Source organism: Eriocheir sinensis, chromosome 54, assembly GCF_024679095.1.
Source record: "Eriocheir sinensis breed Jianghai 21 chromosome 54, ASM2467909v1, whole genome shotgun sequence".
In the NCBI taxonomy this organism is placed as follows: domain Eukaryota; kingdom Metazoa; phylum Arthropoda; class Malacostraca; order Decapoda; family Varunidae; genus Eriocheir; species Eriocheir sinensis.
In genome coordinates, this window is record NC_066562.1 from 9,615,356 (window position 1) to 9,635,973 (window position 20,618).

The window sequence follows — 20,618 nt, forward strand, 5'->3', positions numbered from 1 at the left end:
GTTTCATGTTGGTACTGTTTATTTATGTTTTGTATTTGGTTATTACATTCGGGCTGTGGTGTGAGTCTCTCTCTCTCTCTCCTGTATAATGTCTTTTTCTTCTTATTTTGCTATTGCAGATTATTTACTTATGCTTTTTCTATACGTCAAGACTTTATTATTCACTCTAAGAAAAATAATCAACTTAGGATAAATTAAACAAACTAGGCTCTTTATTAAGGTATGGTGTATTAATGGTTCTTTTGGCAGCAACATGGCGCCTGTGATGAATATGGCCAAGCTCTTCTATTCTATGGCTCTGATAATAACTATGTAAATGACGCAATATTACCTGCTTATAAGGGGAAGCAAGCCTATTATTGTCTTGATCCACCTGGGAAACAAACACACTACATTCACCCAGGATAAACAACGACTACCAGCAATATTTACGAGAAAAACTTCCAGAATGAACAAATAAAAGCAAATCTTCATTATCTAACGCGAAAATAGATCTAAAGTAACTCTCCAGATCATATAATATCAGAATACAAGGGAAAAATAAGGGAAAGAGAAGAGAAAGGGACAAAAAATTCTTATATAGCTTCTAATGATCAGATAACAGCGTTTAGACACATCAAAAAGCCTCATGACATGCAAACAATGATATACATGAAAAAGATAACATAAAACACAGAAACTCCTTTATGATGCCGTTAAAAAGACTGAAAAACACAAGATTACAGAAAACGGGAATACTAGAAACACCATGAGATTATAGAAAACGGAACCACTAAGAAAACCAAGAGCTAACAGAAAACGGGAATACTAAGAAAACGAAGAGATAACAGAAAACGGGAACACTAACAAAACGAAGAGCAAACAGAAAACGGCAATACTAAGAAAACCGAGATTACAGAAAACGGGAAAACTTAAAAAAACAAGAGATTATAGAAAACGAGACCTCTAAGAAAACCGAGAAATTACAGAGAACGGGAAAACTAAGAAAACGAAGAGATTACAGAAAACGGGACCTCTTAGAAAACCGAGAAATTACAGAAAACGGGAAAACTAAGAAAACGAAGAGATTACAGAAAACGGAAATACTATAAACACCAAGAGATTACAGAAAACGGGACTCTTAAGAAAAACGAGCGGCGATGCGGGAAGGTGCAGGGAAGACTTCGCCATTCTCGTCCAGCACCAACGCGTTCTGGGCCTGGCTGACGAGAGCCTTGCTGAGTGGCTTGTCGTGGTGAAGCTCCGCCCACGCCTCACCCACGCCCACACGCTCACCCACGCACTGGTATAGGGAGGGGGAGAAGGAGGAGGGAGTTATGGGAGGGCTGTTATATTAGATTTTCGTTGTTGATTATGTTTTTTTGTTTGTTTGTGTCGAAGTATATATGTTAATGTATTGGTATGAAGGAATATGTAGGACGGTATTGTTGTGTGTGTGTGTGTGTGTGTGTGTGTGTGTGTGTGTGTGTGTGTGTGTGTGTGTCAGCCAACCATTCAGTCAGTCAGCCAGTCAGTCAGTCAGTCAGTCAATCAGTCAGTCAATCACACAGTCAGTCAGTCAATTAGTTAGTCAATCTAGTTAGTCACTCATATTAATTCAGTCAGTCAGTCACACAGTCAGTCACACAGTCAGCCAGTCATGTAGGTCAACTCGAACACAAAACACAAACAGGCGCAAAAACATGACAGACAGCCGAGCATCAAAACGGGACAAGTACTCTGATACCGGGAACGAAAGGGAGTTATGGCCGTGGAGAAGAGAGAGAGAGAGAGAGGGAGATAAGATAGAGTTGAGGGAAGCTTTGATTACGTGTTTAAGATCTATGAGAAAAATATTAGAGTACGAGGGTAGGGTGATAAGATAGTACAAACAACATCAACAAAAACAACAACAACAACAACAACATCCACTGTGATACTACTACTGCTACTACTGATAATAATAATAATAATAATAATAATAATAATAATAATAATAATAATAATAATAATAATAATAATAATAATAATAATAATAATAATAATAATAATAATAATAATAATAATAATAATAATAATAATAATAATCGTGAATCCTGTTATTAACCTGATATACAAATTTCTACTCTTCCTAATTAATCGAGCAATCACCTTACCTGTTTATCTATCGACTGGTCTATTTATAAACACACACAAGCGCCCCCCCACCCCCCACACCCCCCCACGCCCCCCCACCCCCACACCCCTACCCCCCACGCACTCACCTTCTTCAGCATCACCCCCACGGCATGGTTGATGGGGTCACTTGATCGCTTCCTGCCGGCGCCCAGACTCAAGCTAACGTACGCCAGGGCCATCCCATCGATACTGCTCACCACACCTGTTGGGGAGGGGCGATGGGAGGAATTACCGTGAGAAAAAGGTGGTGATTATAGGTGTGTTCTGGTGTGTGTGTGTGTGTGTGTGTGTGTGTGTGTGTGTGTGTGTGTGTGTTACGTTATACCTCACCTGTTCTCATTAGGTCATCAGACTTACCTACCTCCCCTCCTCCCCTCCTCCTCCACTCTTCTTCCTCCTTCCTCCTTCTTCTTCCCTCCTCTTCTCCCTCTCTCTCTCTCCCTCCTCCTCTCTCTCTCTCTCTCTCTCTCTCTCTCTCTCTCTCTCTCTCTCTCTCTCTCTCTCTCTCTCTCTCTCTCTCTTTATCTTTCATCTCTTCTTCCTTTCCTTCTCCTTCCTTCCCATCTCTGACCTTATCTTCCCTTCTCCTCCAGACCCCATCCCCCTCCTCCTCCTCCTCCTCCTCCTCCCTTCCCACCTGTTCTTCCTCCCCTCTCACCTTTACTCTAGCTATACCTCGTTTTACCTGTAATTATGCAACACTTGATATAACCTCCACCCACCCACTCAACACTTGACCGATAAACACACACACACACACACACACACACACACACACACACACAGAGACACACACAGGATCAGACCAGTTTAACGTGTGTGTGTGTGTGTGTGTGTGCGCGCCTCACCTGCCGTGCGGGCGTGCAGGGGCGTGGTGTGCGCGGCGCGGGGCAGCACGGAGTAGTCTGGGTTGGGGCCGCAGAGTGCCGTGGCCAGCTCGGCAGTCACGCCCTGAGGAAATAAAGTTTCGTTTAGTCGGCGCAACATCTGAGGTCATGGGCCATATTTTTAAACATTTCTGTGCCCAAGAACACGTAATTTACTAGTCTTTCGTGGGAGTTTAGGGGATTTCCAGGGGTACTTTTATGACCCTGGAGGTAGTCTGAGCCTTCTTCTGTACCGTGAACCTAAAAGAACACTCGTTAGAACTCGACTAACCTCCTTTTTGGACTTTGGAAATAGTAGGTGTGAGGGGTGGGAGCATTTGACGATACCAACCATGCCGGAGAGAGACAGAAAGGGAAGGAATTATAGGAGAAGGGAACAAATCCCAGGAGACGGGACACATCCCCCGATTAATACCTGGTACCCATTCACTGCTGGGTGGACAGGGGCGTAGGGTACCGGAAAAGCCGCCCAAATTTTTCCACTCCGCCCGGGAATCGAACCCGGGCTCTCTCGGTTGTGAGCCGAGTGTGCTAACCACTGCACCATGAAGCCCCCTACACGCCCTGAGGAGCAAAGGGGAACACACTGAATAAATATATGAATAAAGAAATAAGGAATAAAGTAAATAAAATAAAATAAATATATGTAAAATAGTGTAAATATATAGATGAATAAATAAACTAACTCTTAAATTCCGCCGCCATGTTGCCTCTCTATCTGTCTTTTGTCGATATTTTCCTGCTGCAGTCGACTCTACTCTACTCATCCCTGTACTGTCCAAATCCCTTATGCAAGAGTTATCCAGCACCTTCATTCTTTCATCTCTTCCGCTGAGTGGCCAGACGAGAGATTAACTTAGGATGGAGAGGTGCCTTGATACTCCCCATTTGAGAGAGTTTAAGTCGTAGGCAGCAGGAAATACAGACGAAGAAAGGCTGTTCCAGGGTTTATCAGCCAAAGGGATGAAAGAATGATACTGGTTAACTCTTGCATAAGCGATTTGGACAGCACAGTGGTGAGCGAAAATACAAAAAGTCGTGTGCAGGGGGGCCGAGAAGGAGTTGCTAGATAATGAACAGAAAAAGATAATAGATAAAAAGATATAATGATCATGCAAGTAAATGATAAGTAGAAGATAGTGTAGAAGGAAGAAAAAAATACTATTAAATCTACTCCTCCTTCTCCTCTTCTCCTCCTCCTCCTAACACCACCACCACCACCACCACCACCACCACCACAACAACAACAACATACCTGCATCTGAATCATCTTCCTGAAGGCCGCCAGCGCTGAACCGTCGTCCAACGCCCTCTCCACGGCGCGGCGCCCCCCCTCCGCGTCCACCGCCAAGCCCGCCGCCACCACCAGCTCCCCTCCTGCCGTGTGGGGGGAGGGGGAAGGCGGGGAGGAGGGAATGGGGAAGGGAGGATGATGAGAGAGAGACAGAAGAGGGAGGAAGGATGGAGAGGAGAGGGAGGGAAGGAGAGAAAAGAGAGGATAGGAGTGAGATAAAGAGAGGAGAGAAGAGAGAAAGGTTAGGTGAGGAGGAAGAAAAAAGGAGGTAGAGAGAGAGGGAATGAGAGGAAAGAAGCAAACGGGAAGAATGGCAGAAGAAGGGAAGGAAGAAGAGGAAAGAAAAGGGAAAGTGAGGAGAGAAGTAGAAGGGAAGGAGGAAAAGGAGGGAAGGAAGAAGAGGAAAGAAAAGGGAAAATGAGGAGAGTAATAGAAGGGAAGGAGGAAAAGGAGGAAAGGAATAAGAGGAAAGAAAAGGGAAAGTGAGGATAGAAGTAGAAGGGGAGGAGGAAAAGGAGGGAAGGAAGAAGAGGAAAGAAAAGGGAAAATGAGGAGAGAAATAGAAGGGAAGGAGGAAAAGGAGGAAAGGAAGAAGAGGAAAGAAAAGGGAAAGTGAGGAGAGAAATAGAAGGGAAGGAGGAAAAGGAGGGAAGGAAGAAGAGGAAAGAAAAGGGAAAATGAGGAGAGTAATAGAAGGGAAGGAGGAAAAGGAGGAAAGGAAGAAGAGGAAAGAAAAGGGAAAGGGAGGAGAGAAATAGAAGGAAAGGAGGAAAAGAGGAAGAAAAGATGAACAGCAAGTTAGTAAATATGTGTGAAATAAGAAATAAATTAACTGAAACAAATATATATGGCCCAGCACCCCCCCTCACCCCCTCCTCACCATCCCCCTCTCTCCCCATCACTTCCACCCCTTACCTCCCTCACTCCCTCCTCCATTACCTCCCTCACCCCACCATCACTCCCACCCCCATTACCTCCCTCTCACCCCTCATCACTCCCACCCCTCCATTACCTCCCTCACTCCTATCACTCCCCCCTCCATTACCTCCCTCACCCCCCATCACTCCCACCCCCCTTACCTCCCTCACTCCTATCACTCCCCCCTCCATTACCTCCCTCACTCTCATCACTCCTCCCTCATATCCTCCCTTACTCCCCCTCACCCCCCACACACACACCCCACACTCACCCAAATGCACAACCAGCTCCCTTAAGTCGGCCGGCCCCGCGCCCCTCAAACACTCCAGCGCCTCAATCACCTCCAGAGCGTTCCCCACACTCCTCCCAATGGGGCTGGACATCTCTGTAGCCAGGGCGACGGTGGTGAGCCCCAGGCCGGCAGACACCCCCACCATCGCCTCCGCCAGCTCCCGCGCCTCGTCCAGGGTCTGCATGAACGCCGAGCGGCCGAACTTGATGTCCAGTACGAGGGTGTCCACGCCGGCCGCTGCCTTCTTGGACAGGATGGAGGCTGTTGGGGGGAAGGGGGAGAGGGTGTGAGGAGTAAAGGAAGGATGGCAAGAGGAAGAGGAGAAGAGGGATAAGAAGGAAGAACAGGAGGAAAAACAGTAGTAGTAGTAGAAGTAGTAGTAGTAGTAGTAATAGTAGTAGTAGTAGTAGTAGTAGTAGTAGTAGCTTTTTACGTTCCGCCTATGGCACGGGTACCTTAGCCTGTTTGATGGTGCCTGATGGTCGGCCCAATTCCATTATGGCGCAGACAAGTTTTTTATAGTGGCGCCTTATAGTTTGCTTGGCTGATGCTGACCCCCGGAGCTCATCTTTGATCCTCTGTGGAGTTAATCTAGAGTCCGGGTTAATAGGCGGTCTTCAGGACAGCATGGGGGCAGTCTAAGGCCTCTCGGTGATGACTGAAAATTGTCGGTTTGTGGCGGTGGGCGGGACTCGAACCGGGGCCCTCCAGGAACGAGAAGAACAAGGTAAACGAGAAGTAAACGAGTGTGCTTCTTTTTTTCTTTCTATTCTAAACCGTTGCGTCTTAGGTGCAGGTTTGGGTGCGTGTGGGGAAGGTCTGGAATGCTGTTTCTGACGAGTAGGAGAAGGAGGAGGAGGAGGAGGAGGAGGAGGAAAAATTAAATAAGAAGAAAGGGAAGAAAAAAGAGAAGGAAGTGGAAGAAAAACAGAAAAGGTAGAAAGAATATAACAACCATCACTACTATTACTATTACCACTACTACTACTACTACTACTACTACTACTACTACTACTACTACTACTACTACTATTACTACTACTACTACTACTACTACTACTACTACTACCACTACTACGACTACTACTACTACTATTACTACTACTACTACTACTACTACTACTACTACTACTACTACTACTACTACACGAAAACCAAGACCAACAACAAATAGCTTGGCAAGGCTAAGACAAAACTGACAGACAGGTATGTGGACCTATAACCATACGCCCCCCCTCGCCCCCCTCATCCCCCCCCACCCCCCACCCCGGCACACACACCTGAGCTGCCGTAAGCAACATGTAATTTCGCTTAATTTCAAAGGTTACAAAAAAGTAAAGAAGAAGAGAAAAAAGGAGAAGGCTGAAGGTCTGTTCTGATAATTCCACCTCCTCCGCCCCCTCTACCCCCCCCCCCCAGCAGTCGCCCCCTCCCTTCCAAACAATATGAACTTTAAAACTTTGCCCAATTCTTAAATCAACGCATTACACTCTTTTTCCTTCTTTGATCTTTTTCTCAAGTCTATACATTGAGCTCTTTTTACTTTTTCCGTGTTTTTCCTCTGCTTTTTTTTTATTTATTTTTCCTTTTTGCTGATGCAGAGTTTACCAGCGAAAGGGGTGAGAGAGTCAGGAGGCTGGCTAACTCTTGCAGAAGGGATTTGGAGTCAACGGGGGAAGAACAGAAAATATGAGGAAACTGTTTACAGGAAGAAAGTCGTAAACCTACACACAATATAGTAGTAGTAGTAGTAGTAGTAGTAGTAGTAGTAGTAGTAGTAGTAGTAGTAGTAGTAGTAGTGGTAATAGTAGTAGTAGTAGTAGTAGTAGTAGGATCCGTCCGTGTGTGTGTGTGTGTGTGTGTGTGTGCCCCCCATACGTACACACGATGAGCGGGAGGGAGTTGACGGTGGAAGTCACGTCCCTGGCTGCGTACATCCGTCGGTCCGCGGGGGTGATGTCCGCCGTCTGACCCACGATGCAGCAGCCCGCCTCCCGCAGCGCCGCCGCCATCTCCTGCTGGGTGAGGGGCACGCGGTAGCCTATGGGGGAGGGGGGGAAGGGGGGGAGGAGGAGGAATTAACGACCTTATGCGCCATACAGCTGTACCCTCCTTCTGTCTTTTCCCCCAACTGTATATTTCTCCAATCACCAACTTGTTTTTACTGTACCCCCTTGATTAAAAAAAAGAAAAACACTCTCTCTTCTCACACTCACACTTGGGATGCTTACACACACACACACGCACACACACACACACACACACACACACACACACACACACACACTCTCTCTCTCCACTTATTGCTCGTTAGCGTCTTGGGATGCTAACACACACACACTCTCTCTCCACTTATTGCTCGTTAGCGTCTTGGGATGCTAACACACACACACTCTCTCTCCACTCATTGCTCGTTAGCGTCTTGGGATGCTAACACACACACACTCTCTCTCCACTCATTGTTTATTAGCGTCTTGGGAAACTTACACACACACTCTCTCTCTGTCCACTCATTGCTTGTTAGCGTCTTGGGATGCTAACACACACTCTCTCCACTCGGTCACCCTCAACACTTAAACACACACACGTTCACACTCTATTGTTATTGCTATAAGACGCGAAGCATGAAGAGAGGAAACAATATGATGACTTAACTAGCCTGCCCAGCAGTCCCCCAGACACCTGAGACGCTGTGAAGGAGGAAATGAAGTGAACGAGAGAGGAGAGAGAGGAGAAAAGGGTTAAGAAGATGAGAGAAATGGATGGATGGACGGGTTGGGTAATAGATATCTTAAGAGTATTTCTCTCTCTCTCTCTCTCTCTCTCTCTCTCTCTCTCTCTCTCTCTCTCTCTCTCTCTCTCTCTCTCTCTCTCTCTCTCTCTCTCTCTCTCTCTCTCTCTCTCTCTCTCTTTTTACACCATGCGTAGGATATACAACCACCCCCTACCACACACACACACACACACACACACGCCCACACACAAAACCTCTCCATTCCAACACACCCAAACACAACCTTACACCCCACAAACCCCCCTCCCTTGGCACCCCCACCCCCACACCACCACTCAACACCCCCTCCCCAGGTAACACTCACCGGGTATGCTCTCCAGTTTGTCCAGCGTCCCCCCCGTGTGCCCCAGCCCCCTGCCGCTGATCATAGGTACGTGTAGGCCCAGGGCGGCGAGGGCGGGGGCCAGGGGCAGGGATACCTTGTCGCCCACGCCCCCAGTGCTGTGTTTGTCCATCATACGCCACTCCCCAGGCCACGACAGCACCTGGCCTGGGGAGACGAGAGCGTGAACAGGACGGTAGAAAAAGAGGCAGAGACGGAGACAGAGAAATACAGAAAAGCAGAGACAAAGAAGAAGTGATGTCGGTATAGAAGTGAAGAATAGGCAGAAAAAAGGGAAGGAAAGGAGGAAGCGAGAGACAAAGAGACACAGAAAGATACAGATAAAGAGACAGACAGAGAAAGACGGAGAAAGAGAGACAGAGACAGAGAAATTAGCAATAGTAGTGAAAGTATAGGCCACAGAACAAGTAGTGAAGATGAACAGTGAAAATACGCAATGTGAAGAAGGTGGAAATAATTAGTGATATATATATACGGCTGAAACTACGTAACAATGGGAAGAAGAAAACGAGAAATCAAGTGAAAAAATAACGAAAAAGAAGACGAGAGGGAAAAAGAAAGAGAACAAGACAGCAGGAAACAGGAAGAGAAGATGGAAGAAGGGGGACAGGGAGGAATATGGGCGAGAAATAGGAGGAGGAACATATGAGGGAAAGAGAAAGAGAACAAGACAGCAGGAAACAGGAAGAGAAGGAAGAAAAGATAGAAAAAGGGGGATAGGGAAGAATATGGGCGAGAAACAAGAGAAGGAACATGTAAGGGAGGGAATAAATTAGATACGACGGGAACAGAAGAAAAAATACAGATTGAAAGGATGCAAGAGTAATGAGGTTCTTCACGGCAGGTAACGAGGCAATTAGTAGCTTACCTGAGTCCCGCATGCACCTGGTGAGAGCGACCACCTCCTCACGCTCCATGCCCCGCACTTTGACGGCCGCCAGCATGGTACCTGACGAAGGGGCGGCAGGTGTTAATTCGGGGACACAGGTGCGCACGGCAGGGATATGGGGAAGAAAGGGAGAGGTAGGCTACAGGCGACAGGTACACACCCTTGGGGAAAAAAAAGTTAAGAGTCAGAGTGGGAATGAGTAAGAGGAATATGCCCAGAATCGTCCAGAGTGGAGTTGTTACGGAAAGTTTGAGCGAAGAGTTCAGCCTTAGAGATAGATGAGACGGCGGTGTTAAGGAAATAGAGATACAGGTGGAACAGAATACAAAGATGTTAGAGATAGAAAAAGGTACAGATGTGTTAAATAATAGGGAAGAAATGGAGAGAGAGGTACACAGGTTAGGGACATAGGGCAGAAAGAGAAGTAGACGTAGCTCTCCTCTGACCTTGAAAAACGTTCGTAGCAAGAGCCCCGAACGTTTAACAATGCGAGGGTTAGGCCTTTCCCGACACCTGCGTCCTATTGAGTGTAACCAGGATGTACTTTGTTACCATCTCTCTCTCTCTCTCTCTCTCTCTCTCTCTCTCTCTCTCTCTCTCTCTCTCTCTCTCTCTCTCTCTCTCTCTCTCTCTCTCTCTCTCTCTCTCTCTCTCTCTCTCTCTCTCTCTCACCCAGTTGGACGTCATCGAGGGAGTAATCTGTGATCTTTTCAACCAGGAACTCAATTTCTTCTTCCGTCCACTTCCCGCCGCTTAATTTCACCTCCAGCAAGTCCCCGACCATCATCTCCTTGGTTCCTGCGGCTTCTTTAGGCTTTCCTTTTTCTGGTGGAGTGTCCAGTGTCGGGGTGACCTCCTGTTCGATACCCGGCTCGGTGTTATTGTTGTTGGTTGTGATGTCGGTCCCGTTGGAAACACTGACGCCCCCAACTTTGTCCTTATTTGGTGGCATTGTTAAGTTCTTTTGTTTTTGGTTATTGTTGTTGTTGGTAGTGGTGGTGGTGGTTGCAGTATTTTGGTTTTATCGGTTAATGTCCGTTTTGTTTTGTTTTTCTCTGGTACTAATGTTTTTTTTGTTGTTGTTGTTGACCTTTCTCTGCAGCTTTCTCTTCCTCCACCTCGTCTTCTACTACTTTCTCTTCTTTTTCTTCCTCTTCCTCAACTTCTCCTTCTGTCTTCGTCACCTTCCTCTTAGCTGTGTCGATGTTGTTTTGTTTTTTAATCAGTTGGTGGTTCTAATGTTTTGCTTGTTGTTTGTACCGGTGTGAGTTTTCTCCTTTTTCTTCTTCTTCTTCTTCTTCTTCTTCTGTCTTCGTCGCTTCCCTCACAGCAGTCAGTAGTCGAGAGGTTCCTTCACTGTGTAAGGAAGAAAAAGATACAGCAATGATTAATAGACGCAGCAAAGGTTGAAATCTAAGTCAATACAAAATAACATCAATGAAGAACCAAATCTGGCTGTGTGATCCCCCGAAATGGCATTGGATCCAAAACCCTTAACATTCCACGGTAAATATATGAACGCTTTTTTTAATAAATAGTCCGAGATTTACGGGCGTTTTATAAGACATTTCGCCGCCCAAGAACACATATTTGACAAGGCTTTCGTAGGAGTTGTGGGCATTTCCAGGAGTAGTTGTATGACCCTGGTGGTAGTTTGACCCTTCCTCTGTACCATGAACCTAAAGAAACACATATTTAACAATGCTTTCGTAGGAGTTGTGGGCATTTCCAGTAGTAGTTGTATGACCCTAGTGGTAGTTTGACCCTTCCTCTGTACCATGAACCTAAAGAAACACATATTTGACAAGGCTTTCGTAGGAGTTGTGGGCATTTCCAGGAGTAGTTGTATGACCCTGGTGATAGTTTGACGCTTCCTCTGTACCATGAACCTAAAGAAACACATATTTGATAAGGCTTTCGTAGGAGTTGTGGGCATTTCCAGGAGTAGTTGTATGACCCTGGTGGTAGTTTGGCGCTTCCTCTGTACCATGAACCTAAAGAAACACATATTTGACAAGGCTTTCGTAGGAGTTGTGGGCATTTCCAGGAGTAGTTGTATGACCCTGGTGGTAGTTTGACCCTTCCTCTGTACCGTGAACCTAAAGAAACACTCATTAGACCCCGACTGACCCCCTCTTTGACCTTTAGAAATAGCTGATGTCATAAGCCAAAGTGAAACGGAGGACAGAACACAGAGAAAACAAAGTAAAGGAAAGAAAGGATAAAGAAAAGGAATAGCAGGAATAAAGAAGGAAAGAATGAGAATAAAGAAAACAAAAGATAAAGAATAAAAGGAGAAAGAGGAAAATAAAAAAAGGTTAATATTGCACAGTAAATATATGATGGACGCTTTTTTTTATATATATAGCACGAGATTTAAACCCCTGAAACCCGTCTATGAACCCTTATGTAATCCAATGTAATCCTCCCGAAATTGACCTCTCTTTCCACCCCTCCTCTTTACTGTTTTATATAGGAGCAGTGATTAGCGGGATTTTTTCAGTGTCTTCCCTTTTCTTCCCTTGAGCTGATTCCTTTACTGTAAAAAAAGGGGAGGGGCTCAGGTTATGTAAGTCTCCGTTAGCGGGCCAGGCTGTACCCTTTCCCCCTCGTACCCACCTCGCACAGTAAGCATGTTAACCCAGTAGCTGCGGGGGTCATGTTTCTTAGGTTAGGTTAGGTTAGGTTAGGTTAGGTTAGGTTAGGTTAGGTTAGGTTAGGTTAAAGGTTAGGTTAGGTTAGGTTAGGTTAGGTTAGGTTAAAGGCCCCTCTAAGTAAAATAATGAGAAAGAATCATCACTCACGGAAACCATTTCATAATATATATCAACGCATGTGTGATCAGTTTATGCATCATCTATTTTGGGGGGTTTATATCAAGGCAGAAATTTGGCCCATCGCTGGTACACGGTAAAGCCGCAAATTTGGCCCGTCGCTGGTACACGGTAAAGCCGTAAATTTGGCCCATCGCTGGTACACGGTAAAGCCACAAATTTGGCCCATCGCTGGTACACGGTAAAGCCGCAAATTTGGCCCATCGCTGGTACACGGTAAAGCCGCAAATTTGGCCCATCGCTGGTACACGGTAAAGCCACAAATTTGGCCCGTCGCTGCTTCCCGGTTAGAGGCAATCGACATCAGCAGCCGCCCAGAACAGCGCCATCACCTCACTGTGCATAAGTGTCGACGTCGTGAAATAAGTTGATGTTGTTCAGACGCCTCCTCAAGAGACAGAATGTATCTTTCTCCTCAAATGATTCGTCCTCGTTGACTCCACTTGAGATAAGCGAACTAAATGAAGGGAAAAAATAGAAGATTGCGTTGCCGACAGACTACCTCAAGGTCAGTCCCGTGTTATCGACTCTCTGCACCTCACCGAAGACTTCACTCTCGTCGACTCCACTTGAGAGAGAGAAAGGAAGTTGTAAAAATGTGAGAAAAAGAGGAAACCCAAAGTTGAAAGTAAAGGAAAGAGTGAAAGAATGAAGAAGAAGTCACTGAATGAAAGGCGAGGAAAGAAAAGATGTCGGTTTGAAAATAAAGGATAAAAAAAAAATCAAAGGGAAATTAAAGAAAATAAAAAAAAATGTAAAATAAATAAAGAACCACAAATTGACAGGGCGGATAAAGGAAAGGAAATACTGACATCTTGAGAAACTGAGGAGGAGGAAGGAGATTAAACAGTGGCTGCGAAATGGAAATATTGATATCGAGTGACAGAGTGTGGAAAGAACTGTGTAAACTCTCTCTCTCTCTCTCTCTCTCTCTCTCTCTCTCTCTCTCTCTCTCTCTCTCTCTCTCTCTCTCTCTCTCTCTCTCTCTCTCTCTCTCTCTCTCTCTCTCGTAGTAGTAGTAGTAGTAGTAGTAATAGCAGTAGTAGCAGTAGTAGTGGTAGTGGTAGTAGTAGTAGTAGTAGTAGTAGTAGTAGTAGTAATCCTCAAAATCAATATCGACAAAAACAATAAAAGTAAAAAACTCAAAATAAAATAAATAAATAAACTAACTAACTTCTGGCCCTGACCTTGCTACTTGAGACACAGACACACACCCCCCCTCCCTCCCTTCCCCTTGCTCCCCCACCCCCCAGATAATGTACCCAACATAGCAATCACATCCAATCTTACAAACTCTCTCTCTCTCTCTCTCTCTCTCTCTCTCTCTCTCTCTCTCTCTCTCTCTCTCTCTCTCTCTCTCTCTCTCTCTCTCTCTCTCTCTGACGTATTAACTTTTACTGCAATTTTCTTTCTTGTTGTTGTTGTTGTTTTTTCTTCGTCGCCTTTCCCTATTTCATTTTTCTTCTTATGTTAATTTTTCTTTCTTTTTTTTTTCTTGTTTTCTTTCCTTCGTCGTCTTTCCCTATTTCATCTTTTTTCCTATGTTAGTTTTTCTTGTTTTATTTTATTTTTTCTTTCCTTCGTCGCCTTTCTCTATTTCGTGTCCCTTCCTACGACTTAAACGCTTCTATTAGGGAAGTCAAAACGCATTGCCAACCTCTTAATAACTCTGTGATGTTCGTAGTTTTTTGTTCGTTTATTCTTTTCTTTTTTTATACGGCGCCACACAGTTTGCGTCTCCGTGGTGCAATGGTTACCGTGCCCAGCCAAGAGTCAGTGGGTCCGAGTTCGCATCCAGACCCACCCAGCTGTTCATCCTTCTTTTCGGGCTGGTGGATAAATGTCTACCTGGGGACACCTGGGGAAGGTAAACTGCGGTAGCCAGGATGTCACACTGGCCCCCACAGGTCTTAAGGGGCATTGTGACGGAGATGAGCACCGAGACCACGCGCAGCTTAAGTATGTTCCTGACTTTTCCATTGCATTACACACCGTTCCTCTAAGATCGTCACCAGCACCCCCCCCCCCCCCCCCACACACACACACACGCACACACGCTTCGCCTTCTAGTATTATCAATGAATAAAAGGCGAGGAAAAAAAAAGTCAGTTTGAAAATAAAGGATATAAAAAGTTCAAGGGAAAGTAAAGGAAAAAAAACCAAAATTGAAAGTAAAAAGAAGAGAGAAAAAATGAAAGATAAATCATACTGAATAAAAGGCGAGGAAAGAAAAGAAGTCGAATTGAAAGTAAAGGATATAAAAATTTAAAGGGAAAGTAAAGGAAATTAAAAAGAAGTCGAATTAAAAGTAAGGGATATAAAAATTCAAAAGGAAAGTAAAGGATATAAAAATTTAAAGGGAAAGTAAAGGAAATTAAAAAGAAGTCGAATTAAAAGTAAGGGATATAAAAATTCAAAGGAAAAGTAAGGGATATAAAAATTTAAAGGGAAAGTAAAGGAAATTAAAAAGAAGTCGAATTGCAAGTAAGAGATATAAAAATTCAAAGGGAAAGTAAAGGAAATTAAAAAGAAGTCGAATCAAAAGTAAAGGATATAAAAATTCAAAGGGAAAGTAAAGGAAATTAAAAAGAAGTCGAATTAAAAGTAAAGGATATAAAAATTCAAAGGGAAAGTAAAGGAAATTAAAAAGAAGTCGAATTAAAAGTAAAGGATATAAAAATTCAAAGGGAAAGTAAAGGATATAAAAATTCAAAGGGAAAGTAAAGGAAATTAAAAAGAAGTCGAATTAAAAGTAAAGGATATAAAAATTCAAAGGGAAAGTAAAGGAAATTAAAAAGAAGTCGAATTGCAAGTAAGGGATATAAAAATTCAAAGGGAAAGTAAAGGAAATTAAAAAAAGGTAAAAATAAAAATATAGGAAATGAAAACTACCTCTGATTAAAATCCACCGTTACTTTGCAGATGCGGGCGTTAGGTGTGAGCACAAGAAGGCAGACACGTATTTACTCTTTCAGTCTAATAATATAAACTTATCTCGTCCACGCCACCAACGAGACTACTTTTTATCACAGTAACGGTTGACTACACACACACACACACACACACCACACACACACACACACACACGCACACTTGTCTAAAAACGTTCACTACAGACAAGTCATTCAGGATTCAACGCCGCCCCAGATGTTTCGCTTGTTCCCGTTAGAGAGTACCATAGCGGACCGCCCGTTTCCATCTCCTCCTGTCCTCTGCCGCTCCCCCATGCCCCTCCTCACAGCATCCATGAATCTCCTCCTTGTCCTTCCTCTTTACCTCTTGATATACTCGTCATCTCTTCATCTCCATACATGTCCATACCATCCCCAGCATCCTTCCTCTGATATACCCAGCATCCCACCTTCAAGATTTTCCCGGCACACACACCCACATCTGGTAAGGCTTTCGTATATAGGGGTTATGCTAGTATTTCCATGGGTAGCTTCATGAGCCTGGGGATAGTTTGACAAGTCTTCTGAACCGTGAACGTGAAGGGACTCTCATGGGAACCCGTCTCATCCCTATTGTGGCCTTTGGGAATGGTTGTTGAGAGCAGAAAGCATCCACGGGTCCTTGCTCTCCCGGTCACTACTCTTCCCGTGTATAAAGTTTTGATATTTTTTTAACTATTTTTAAGCCAGTAACGACACCAGATCTCTGTATGTTTTAGTGATTATATAAAGATTTGACTTACGTACTGAATGTGGACTACAAACTGGAAATGTTGTCATATTAACGAAATTAACATTCTTAAATAACTTCCGATTTATGTATGATGTTTTGGTTTTATGTACATTTGTGGTCAATATCTATATATCTATCTATCTATATACCTACCTCGGCCACTGCGGCTCACTGATTCACGACGGCAAGGGTGACTGACTGACTGACTGACTGGCGCCCTGGTCTGAACCCATGCCGCCGAAGCTAATATATTTGACAAGGCTTCGCGGGAGTCTCGAGCATCGCAGGTGGTAGTTTTATGGCCCTAGTGGTAGTCTGATCATTCGTCTTACCATTAACATTGACGGGAGAACGAGAAGAACGACGAGGAAGAGGGGAACTAGGAAGAGAAAGTAGGGGATGTAAGATGCTTGCGCGCGAAGAGGAGAGCAAGAAAGAGAAAATCCAGTGAAAGAGGAAAAGGAGAATTAGAATGAGTTAACTTGCCTACGTACGAAGAAGAGGAGGAGGAGGACGAGCCAGACACCGGGCCGTGGAAGTCACTCTCCAAGACCGGACTCTGCCACCACTGCCTCGCAATGACAACCCTGAGCGTGTTATATACCCACCTGCGCCCCTGCCCCCCGTGCCCCCCCTCCCTCCCTCCGTTATACCCCCGCCTCCCTATCTCTCCCTCCCTCAGCCTCCCCTCCCCACTCTTACCTAATACTACTTCCCTTCCTATTTACACACCCTTTTCCGTCTTCGCCCTTCCTTCCTGGTCTCCCTTTCCTTCCTTAACCTTCCTTCCAGGTGACCGATGGCCCGTGCCGTGTCACCCCGCGGCAAATTGTTGTGATTAATGTAATTGTTGCAGAGCTGCGTTTCGTATAACCCTCAGACTCTATTTAGCGTTAGTTAGGCCACACTTAGATTATGCTGTCCAGTTTTGGTGCCCACACTACAGAATGGACATCAACTTGGTAGAATCAGTTCAGAGGAGGATGACCAAGATGATTCAGGGGCTGAGGAACCTCCCATATCAAGATAGACAGTAACATCTAAACTTACATTCACTAGAAAGACGAAGAGTGCGGGGAGATCTGATAGAAGTATTCAAATGGGTCAAGGGTTACAACAAAGGCGATATAAGTAAAGTACTGCGAATTAGCCAGCAGGATAGAACACGCAGGAATGGATTTAAATTAGAAAACTATAGAATTAGGAGGGAAATAGACAGGCATTGGGTTAGTAATATGTAGGGTGGTGGGGGAATGGAATAGACTCAGCAATCACATAGTTAATGCAGGGACGATAGCTTGTTTTAAGAGTAGACTGGATAGCTACATGGACGAGGATGACAGGTGGCAATGGGGGGGAATCTGGAGCTGCCCTGTGTAGGACATTCGGTCTCTTGCAGTCTCCCTATGTTCTTATGTTAACCTTCCCCGAACTCAGCGCCCCCGGTAGTCAGGTCAGGGCAGTCCAGCACCCCTCACTCTGGGCGAGACCCATAGCAGCCTCCCATCAGTGTCGCGCCAAGCAGGCCATGCAGGGCGGAATGGTTTGGTTTCGTCGCCTCCTGAACCCCCTCCAGTGACAGGGACCAGAGTCGCTGCACAACTTATGTAATGCCAGATTTTTGTAAGGAAATGAAAATGTATGGAGTCAAACGTATGGCCAAATAAAGGAGCTATTACTCTGGGCATATTTTCCGTGGATCTTCAGTCAAACCACGATTTCCGCTAACGTGGTTCTCAATTGTTTCTTGTTATTGCTGATGATGATGATGATGAGTAATACCGTCGTCCTTCAGTGAAATCTACCGTAGCTTTGGAAGATCGTGGACACGTCAGAAAACCAGGGAAATATGAGAACCACGCCAGCGGAAATCGTGGTTTGACTTAAGATCCACGGAAAATTTGCCCAGTGTAATAGCCCCTAAAGTGTTCTGACGGTGAGAAAGCTAACGGTCACTGCGGGCTCTCACTTAACACTTAACACTTATCCGCCCACACTTTTGACTCCTACATACATTTTCCTTTCCTTACAAAAATATGACATTACACTTACTGCAAGTATAAAGTAAAGCAAAGCATATTCTCCAAAAAGATGAGTAACGAGCATGGAAGACTCACTCAAACAAACTAACTAACTGTGAGAGCGGACTTTTTTTATTACTGTTTCCTTTTTGTGTGCCCTTGAGCTGTCTCCCTTGTAAAAAAAAATATACCAGGGGGCGTGTTGCTTCACTCACCCGCTGTCTCCACCCAGGACGGTCCCTTCGAGCAAGCCTCCACGCAGTTACCCTTTCCATTCCGAGCCAATTGCCCATATAGTTGGAGTTTGAATCTTTGTTATTGCGCTAGCGAGATCCAAACCCCTTTAGTCCATAGTCATTAGTGTTGAATATTCTTGTTTATTTGGTCTGCGTCACTCCGCCACTGAGATCCAAACCCCTTTAGTCCATAGTCATTAGTGTTGAATATTCTTGTTTATTTGGTCTGCGTCACTCCACCACTGAGATCCAAACCCCTTTAGTCCATATCATTAGTGTTGAATATCCTTGTTTATTTGGTCTGCGTCACTCCGCCACTGAGATCCAAACCCCTTTAGTCCATAGTCATTAGTGTTGAATATCCTTGTTTATTTGGTCTGCGTCACTCCGCCACTGAGATCCAAGCCCCTTTAGTCCATAGCATTAGTGTTCAATATCCTTGTTTTCTGTTCAGTCTGCCCTATCGAACCCCTCTCTCCCCTCTTCATCTTCCCTTCTTCATCTTCCCTTCCTTCTTCCCCTCTTCATCTTCCCCTTTTCCTCTTCTGATTCCTTCCATTTTCCTTCTTCCAGCATATTCCCTTCACTCTCCCTGCGTTCTTCCCTCCTTCCTCTCTCTCTCCACCCATCCCCAGTTTTCTCTGTCTCACCTCACTCCGCGACCTCGGCACAAGTGGTGGGAGGCAGCACTTCCCGTCACCAACTCGCGCCACACCATTAAGCAAACGATAGTTAATACATTCTCGTTATCGCTCTTAAATATGGGTTCATTCCTGCACATGTGTGGGAATGGGCGTTAAGCTTCAGCCTCAGGAGGAAGGGGCGGCGGGTTGTTGAAAGGGAGGGAGGGGGATGAACAGAAGTGTGGCGTCTCAAGCTGGGGAGAGAAGGGGGAGTGGGGGCTGCGAGGGGAAGGATGATGGGGAGGGGGTCGTGGAGAGGGGCTGTGAGGGGACGTAAGTTGGGGAGGGGAAGTAAGGTGGGGAGGGGAGGGTAAAGAGGGGAGAAATTAGAGGTGGAGGGAAGGAAGGTGGGGAGGGAGGGTAAGAGGGGAGAAATTATAGGTGAAGGGGAAGGAAGGTGGGGAGGGGAGGGGAGGGTAAAGAGGGGATAAATTATAGGTGAAGGGGAAGGAAGGTGGGGAGGGGAGGGTAAAGAGGGGAGAAATTATAGGTGGAGGGGAAGGAAGGTGGGGAGGGGAGGGTAAAGAGGGGAGAAATTATAGGTGAAGGGGAAGGAAGGTGGGGAGGGGAGGGTAAAGAGGGGAGAAATTATAGGTGAAGGGGAAGGAAGGTGGGGAGGGGAGGGTAAAGAGGGGAGAAATTATAGGTGAAGGGGAAGGAAGATGGGGAGGGGAGGGTAAAGAGGGGAGAAATTATAGGTGGAGGTGACCGGGCTGGGCGCTGACTCATGCCAATAAATATTCCGTCCTGCCCTGCACACACTTGTAACCAAAGCACTTATTCCAAGGCAGTCGTCGGCAATTATATACCCCGAACACTTGGCCCTGACGGAGGTGTTTCAGCGACCCCCGCGTGAAAATACCGTGACTCAGGTCGGCGCCGATAAGTGAGAAGTCCCCGGGAGAGTTGGAAAGTTTCGTTCAGTCGGCGCAGCATCTGTGGTCATATGCCGGAGAGAGACAGGAGGGGGAAGGAATTATAGGAGAAGGGAACAGACCCCAGGAGACGGGACACAACCCCCGATTAATACCTGGTAACCCATTCACTGCTGGGTAAAGTTGGAAAGCTTCGTTTAGTCGGCGCAACATCTGTGGTCATATGCCGGAGAGAGACAGAAAGGGAAGGAATTATAGGAGAAGGGAACAGACCCCAGGAGACGGGACACAACCCCCGATTAATACCTGGTACCCATTCACTGCTGGGTAAAGTTGGAAAGTTTCGTTTAGTCGGCGCAACATCTGTGGTCATATGCCGGAGAGAGACAGGAGGGGGAAGGAATTATAGGAGAAGGTAACAGACCCCAGGAGACGGGACACAACCCCCGATTAATACCTGGTACCCATTCACTGCTGGGTAAAGTTGGAAAGTTTCGTTTAGTCGGCGCAACATCTGTGGTCATGTGCCGGAGAGAGACAGAAAGGGAAGGAATTACAGGAGAAGGGAACAGACCCCAGGAGACGGGACACAACCTCCGATTAATACCTGGTACCCATTCACTGCTGGGTGGACAGGGGCGCAGGGTATCGGGAAAGCCGCCCAAATTTTTCCACTCCGCCCGGGAATCGAACCCGGGCTCTCTCGATTGT

At 45.7% G+C, this 20,618-nt stretch overlaps 1 protein-coding gene across 3 annotated transcripts; it reads right to left on the reverse strand.

The window, feature by feature from the left end:
* Positions 1-207: 207 nt before the first annotated feature.
* On the reverse strand, positions 208-16,673 carry LOC126983734 (thymidine phosphorylase-like). 3 transcript variants are annotated; one of them, XR_007736209.1, is made up of 11 exons: positions 16,587-16,673; positions 10,247-10,930; positions 9,554-9,634; positions 8,647-8,832; positions 7,431-7,589; positions 5,528-5,809; positions 4,300-4,421; positions 3,006-3,108; positions 2,244-2,359; positions 1,014-1,282; positions 208-943 (listed from the first exon to the last, which is right to left on the reverse strand). XR_007736209.1 is itself a non-coding variant. In XM_050836798.1 (11 exons), the coding sequence occupies exons 2-10, from the start codon at positions 10,524-10,526 to the stop codon at positions 1,121-1,123; spliced, it is 1,491 nt and encodes a 496-aa protein (XP_050692755.1). In that variant the 5' UTR covers positions 10,527-10,930; positions 16,587-16,673; the 3' UTR covers positions 208-1,013; positions 1,119-1,120. The 3 variants fall into 3 exon arrangements, 2 of the variants coding, with proteins under 2 accessions (XP_050692755.1, XP_050692754.1); XM_050836798.1 differs by having other exon boundaries at positions 208-1,013; positions 1,119-1,282; XM_050836797.1 differs by having other exon boundaries at positions 208-1,282.
* Positions 16,674-20,618: the final 3,945 nt, after the last annotated feature.